The sequence below is a fragment of the Emydura macquarii genome, unplaced genomic scaffold (assembly GCF_026122565.2).
Source record: "Emydura macquarii macquarii isolate MOO-44397 ecotype Brisbane River unplaced genomic scaffold, CSIRO-AGI_Emac_v2 contig_2473, whole genome shotgun sequence".
NCBI lineage: Eukaryota > Metazoa > Chordata > Testudines > Chelidae > Emydura > Emydura macquarii.
The window spans coordinates 681,251-687,927 of NW_027132610.1; the positions used below are offsets into that span (position 1 = coordinate 681,251).

The 6,677-nt window shown below is 49.0% G+C and overlaps 1 protein-coding gene across 1 annotated transcript; it reads left to right on the forward strand.

The window, feature by feature from the left end:
- Positions 1-3,554: 3,554 nt before the first annotated feature.
- On the forward strand, positions 3,555-4,832 carry LOC137163144 (uncharacterized protein F54H12.2-like). Its single transcript, XM_067563294.1, has one exon. It carries the CDS (start codon positions 3,555-3,557, stop codon positions 4,830-4,832), a length of 1,278 nt encoding a protein of 425 aa, XP_067419395.1.
- Positions 4,833-6,677: the final 1,845 nt, after the last annotated feature.

Sequence of the window (6,677 nt, forward strand, 5' to 3'; positions counted from 1 at the left end):
AACTTAAGAACAGCTATTCAGATCTGGGTTAGTTTCCCATACCTGCAAGTAGTACAAAGGGTACACTGTCAGTCAAGGGGCCACGTGACCGGAAGGTCCGCCTTACCTGCCTCAGTTTACCGGAATTTCTGCCTCAATTTGGCTCCCGACTTCCGGCCCTGCCCCACCGAGACCACGCCCCTTGACCTTTAGGCCACTCCCCCTGACCTTTAGGCCACGCCCCTCCCCCCAAGGCCCCACCCCACCTGGTCACCTGACATGCAGGCCCTCCTTGGGTTATGACGTCCTGGTCAAGATGGACCAATGGGTGAGGGTTATCCTCCGAGAGCGGGATTGGTCCCAGAGGGGGACCTGACCGGAAGAGGGCATTGTGCATTACACGCCACGAGCGGGGATTGGGGTGTTTGAATTTGTGCCAAGAGCAGGGATTGGCCCAGAAAGGGCTGGGGGAGGAGCGTGGCGTCCCCATCCCCAAGGGGAGCGGGGTTAGGGAAAGGTGCACCAATGGGGATGTTCGGACGACGGCGGCGCAGCCCCCGGAAGGTTTGGGGCCTTTAAAGCGTCTCGTTTTCGAGACAGCGTGGTTCACAGCTCGTGGAAAAAAACGCCGAGAGGGGAACATGGACGCCTTCACCACCCCCGTGCGGCCTTCGAAAATTGTTTTGGCTCCTCAGTTCTTGGCCCCCAGGCTTAGAAACCGCCACCTTAGCGACAGTTCCGAGGAGGAGAGCCCTGTGGCCCAGCCTTTGTTCGACATGCCGGAGACGCCCGACGAGCCTGACGGCCTCACGCTGTCCGTGCCCCTGGAGGAAGGCCGGTTGCGGGAGGAGGCCGAAGGAAGAAACGAGCCGCAGGTAAAGGACCGAGCAGGGCTGGTGGTGGTGGGGGGGGGGGGGGTTAGTAGCCGAGCCAGGTACTGTAAATCTAAAAAGCCAAAGCCAAGCCGTAGAGACTTACAGCTATTTCTTTTTTTGAAAAATCTCTCGACAGGTCGACGATGCATTTTTACAGGCCTTTGAGAAGCTACACATCGATAGTCCTGAGGAAGTAAATCAACCACGCGTCAGCTGTTTTTGCACATGTGTGTTACACCAATCTGAGAGGGAAGCAGCTGTAAAAAGGGGGGTGTGTTAAACCCGGCTGTTAATAAAGATTGTCAGCATAACTGTGTCTTTTCATATTTGTGTTATGCGCGACAACCATGTCAACGCAGGCGTCTCTTTTAAAGCAAATATATTACACCCCTGGGGAAATTGGGAGCTTTGGAGGGGTGAACTCTCTTTTTCAAGCGGCCAAAAAGCATAGTAAAACTTTGAGCAGGGGTGCGGTAAAAGCCTGGCTTTCGGACCAGGATGCTTACGCTTTACACAAACCGGCCCGAATACGTTTTAAAAGAAACAAGACGGTCGTTTCCGACGTGGACGCGCAATGGCAGGCAGATTTGGTGGATATGCAAAGGTTTGCCAAACACAACAACGGTTTTAAGTACATCTTAACAGTGATAGACATTTTATCCAAATACGCATGGGCCTTAGGCCTCCAAAAGAAGACTGGTGGCGAAGTGGCCGCGGCCTTTAAAGCTATTTTTAGCCAAGGGCGTGTGCCTCAGAAATTACAAACCGATCAGGGAAAAGAATTTTTAAACAAACCTTTAAGCGGTTTGTTAAAGCGGCACGGCGTTTGCCATTTTGTTACTAATAACGAAGTCAAAGCTGGGGTTGTGGAGCGATTTAACAGAACTTTAAAATCTAGGATGTGGAGATATTTTACCTCCCGCAACACTTTCCGCTACATCGAAGCATTACCCGAGTTTATAAAGAGTTACAACCGGAGCTTTCACAGAACCATACGTGCCAGACCCATCGACGTGAACCCCTCAAATTCTCTGAAAGTGTGGAAAACAGTATACGGAGACGGTTTAGAAGTAAAACCGGTTGTTGCCCTTTTTAGACAGGGTGATCACGTGAGACTATCTAAAACCAAAGGCGCTTTTGAAAAAGGTTATGAACAAACGTTTACCGATGAGATATTCATAGTGACTGAAATCTTAACGAGGGGACAGAGGCCTGTATATCGATTAAAAGATTATGCGGGCGAGGCAGTTGTTGGATCTTTTTACCCCGAAGAATTACAAAAAGTGAACCCCAAACGGGACAGGGTTTACAGGATTGAAAAAGTTCTAGCGGAGAAAGGAAAAGGGAGAAAAAAGCAGCTTTTGGTGAAATGGTTGGGGTGGCCCGCGAAGTTTAACAGCTGGGTGGAAGCTTCTCAACTCTGCGACGTTAGACGCCTGTAAAAGAAAATGAGCGACGGAGGCTTTTACATTACTTTACCTAGCAACGCCAGCTCTGGGGTTTTTCCCCAAAACACCAACTCGAACTTTACTGTACAACTAATTAAATCCTTGGATCTCCCGGGGGCCTGGGAGGTCGGGTTAGTGGAAATACAGTACCCACACAGCTGGAACAACATCAGCGATGCCACGCCTTTCGAAATCACCTATGGAGATAAAAAATGGAATTTCGTCCTACGACGCGGTTATTACTCGTCCCTGCCCGAATTACTGGAACATATGAACAGCACTGTGGCTAGTCAACCCGGGGCACCCGAGATGGTGCTGAACTATGACCCCGTGCGTAGAAAAGTTAGACTTAAGGCCGCTGATGAAGCTTATATGTTTTCCACGGTTGGAGAGTTGGCTCATATTCTTGGTTTGCACCCCAAGAGCCGTGTTAATAAAATCCTTTTCACGGCAGACATCACAGGGGGTTTTAACTCTTTATATTTGTACACGGACATCGTGGAACACCAGTTTGTGGGGGACTTTTCCGTTCCACTGTTACGCTGCGTGCCCGTCCGAGGAACAAACAACGAGTTTGTCAACATCACCTACGATAAACCACACTACATTCCTGTCAGTAAACACCACATCGACACCATCACCATTGAAATAAAGACAGACCAGAACAAATACGTCTCATTTCGCTCTGGTAAGGTGATCGTCAAACTGCACCTGCGTCCCCGGAGAGAGCGAGGCTTCTAAAAAACAAAACAAAACATTATGGTAATCCTAAAAAATTATGGCGACCCGGTCGTCTACAGCAACTATTACAAAGCCCAAGCTGGATATGCCCTTCCCGGTTATCACGGGTCCCCCGTGATGTACAGTGCAGGAGTGGGTGGAATATTCCGTAGCCTCTTCAGAAAAGCCGTACCGCTTTTGAGGAGGGGGCTAGAGATCATTAAACCCCACGTCAAAACCGCCGCTAAAAACATAGCTAGAGACGTGGTAGGCAACGTCACCCGGGCTGTTCTGGAGAAGGTGGGGAACCCTCCCGAGCAGGAGGGGTCGGGATTGTTGTACATTAAAAGGAGAAAGAGGAGCGCTTCACACCAACGACGCACGGGACCACCGAAGCCCTTTAAAAGAAAGGCCGTGACGCACGGGGGCCGTCATAAGCGAAAGACCAAGGGGAAGCGTAGGAGACGCCCAGCACCTGGTAAAAAAGACATATTTTAATCACCATGGCTTTCGTTCACTGTGGGTCTGATGAATGTGCCAAATCCGAACTAGACTTGTTCCAAATAGCCCCCACCCAGACCAGCATCGAGAAAAGCATCTACATCGAGGTGCCACCGCTATCGGCCATTACGGAGGCATCCCCCTCGACTTCTTTATAGCCGGGAACGGCATAGATTATATGGATTTAAACAACACGCTTCTGTACCTCTGTTGCAAGATCGTAAAAGGAGATGGGACCGCCCTCGCCCGGGACGCCGCTGTGGGGCTGGTGAATTATCCCGTGGCATCTATTTTCAGCCAGCTGGATGTCACGCTGGGAGACAGCCTCATAAGTCAAAGCAACAACTGTTACCCTTACAGGGCCTTTATAGAAGCCGTGCTCAATTACAGTGACGACACTCTCGCCACGCAATTTTCCGCCGGTCTGTTTTTCAAAGATACCCCCGGACAACACGAAGACGTGGCACGGGACGGCGAGAATCTAGGGTTTGTCAAGAGGTCAAATTTGACAGCCCAGAGCAGGACGATAGAGCTGTTGGGCCATCTGCACAGCGACCTGTTTTTTCAAGAAAAACTTCTGTTGAACGGCGTGGACGTGAAAATTAAACTGACACGCTGTAAAGATGCCTTTTGCTTGATGGGGGATGCGGCTGAAGGCTATAAGCTGCGCATCGTCTCAGCGTCCCTTTTTGTGAAGAAAGTACGGGTGGCCCCAGGCGTCCGTTTGGGGCACGCTGAGGCCCTGCTTACCGCTAATGCTAAATACCCCGTGGACCGTGTGGGAATGAAAGTGTTTAGCATCCCCGCAGGCAGCAGGGTCAGTAACCAGGAGAACCTGTTTTTGGGACAGCTGCCCAAAACGCTTGTTCTGGGGTTTGTGGATAACGACGCCTTCAGTGGTAATTATGCTAAAAACCCTTTTCACTTTAAACATTACGATATTAATTTCGTGGCGTTGTACATGGATGGTGAACAGATACCCACCAAGCCCTTGCAACCTGACTTTGAGGCCGGGCGCTGCGTGAGGGAGTACATGAATCTGGTACAGACGGCCGGTAAACACATGAAAGATCGCGCGCTGCTCATCGACCGTGTGGAATTTGCACAGGGCTACACGCTGTTTGCCTTCGACCTGTCTCCCGACCAGGAGTGCGCCGACCACTATTCCCTGATTAAAACCGGGAACCTGAGAGCAGAAATACGTTTTGCGAAGGCTTTGACGGCCACCGTCAATATGATCGTGTATGGGGTTTTTGACAACGTCATAGAGATAAATCAGAGAAGAAACGTTCTGTTTGACTACATGTGAACATGGACACCGTGCAGCTCTTGCGTGTCTTATCAGCGGACCCTGACACAAAAGAGGGTTTCTTAGATGTGTTCCCTAGCGATTGGCTCCCCGGCGGCAGGCTGTCTCGGAGACCCCTGGGCTTGGTGGTCAACACGCATCCGCACAACCAACCGGGTGAACACTGGCTCGCCTTGTACCTGGCGGAGGGCGACCGCGGAGAGTTTTTTGACTCATACGGACACCCCCCGGACAGCGTGTTGTTTCCTAGAAGCATCATGAAATTTTTAAACAAAAATGCCGCCGACATCGCGTTTCACACTAGACAATTACAAGACCACCGCTCCGTCGCCTGTGGCTACCACTGCGTGTTTTTTTTACACCACCGTAGCAAGGGTTTACCTTTTGACCAGTTTTTAAAATTATATTCTAACGACGTAGTGCAAAACGACCGGATGGTGGTGAATTTTGTAAGAAATATAAAAAGTAAATTCTTGGGCAAGCCCGGGCATGCCCAAAATATGTTTCAACATGCCCAGACATGTGTATCTTGTAATGACTTTTATAGTCGTGTTTCTTAATAAAGCGCCCCTAGCGAGGGGTTTTTAAAAAAACAAAATGATGTTTGGTTTTTTTTAAAAAAGCACACACAGATATTAAATCGTAAAAAACACATGCCTTTTTATTTAAAGCAAAAATACACCATTTAGAGCATGAAAAAAAAAAAACATTACACACTGAGCCATTCAGAGCTTTTAGCCAGTTTTCGTTTTTTTAGGAGGCAAAAAAGGTTTCTGATTAACTACGGCTGCAGTTTTCAGGCGTTCCAAAAGACCCCTGTTGGTCACGTTGCCCATGATGGTAGATGGCACATTTAGCTCCGCCATGACCCTCATCAACATGTCCCACCCTTTTGGTTCGTGTCCGCTGGGAACGGCGCGCGTTTGGGTGACGGTCCTGACCAAGTCGAGCATGTTAGAGCCGTTAACCACCGAGCCTTTGTACACAAAAGCCCCGTTCTCGTTCCACGAAGATATATTTTTATCTTGCCCTAGCTTGTTTAGCAAGATAGTTGCATTTTTCTTATAGCGCTTACCTACGCTATCCAATACTTCCTGAGCAACAGGGTCAAAGGTCTTTGGTGGTTCTAGGGGCGTGATTTGCTCCTGGTCCTGTTTTGGTAAAAAGAGACTTATTTTTTCTTGAGCCGCGTCGCCTTGCTTCACGTACGTTAGGTACCTTTGAAGCACGGAGGCGTATAGTTTAGCCTTTTCATGTTCATCTAAGTCAGTCCTCTGAAGAACAGACTTCATTTCAGCATCCAGCAAGCGAGTGGCGTTATTTCTGATATTTTCCTCCGGGGGAGCCCTTAATTGGTCCAACTGGCGGCTGGGCACCAGGTACATTTTTTCCGCGTGCTCCATTATTGATTAGTCAAAAACCCAGTTAGCAGAGGAATAGCAAAACGTAACAGAGGACCGATAAACCCTCCAGACTGCTTCACCAGATGTTTTTTTTTTTCGTTTAATCGACACCCTCTTATTAGAGAGAGTTTTTATAAACGTCCGGCCCTTTTTCAACACGCGCACTTGATTCTGTGTTAAAGGTATGTTTCCTTTTAAAGTATTCAACGCTATTTCTGAGACGGCCGCCACTAAATCGTCAGAAGCCGAACACAGTATAGCCTTTCTTTGCTGCGGTGACGATTTGCTAAGTATTTTTAAAAGGACCAGGTTTCTTTTTACGCGCTTAGACATGTTTTTCGGTCGGCCGACCCGGCTGTTAAAAAGACCGTCCGACAAATCACCTCTTTTTATACCCGGCTGTTGTTCTTCTTAAAGTATAAACCGCCGGCCAGTCTGGAGG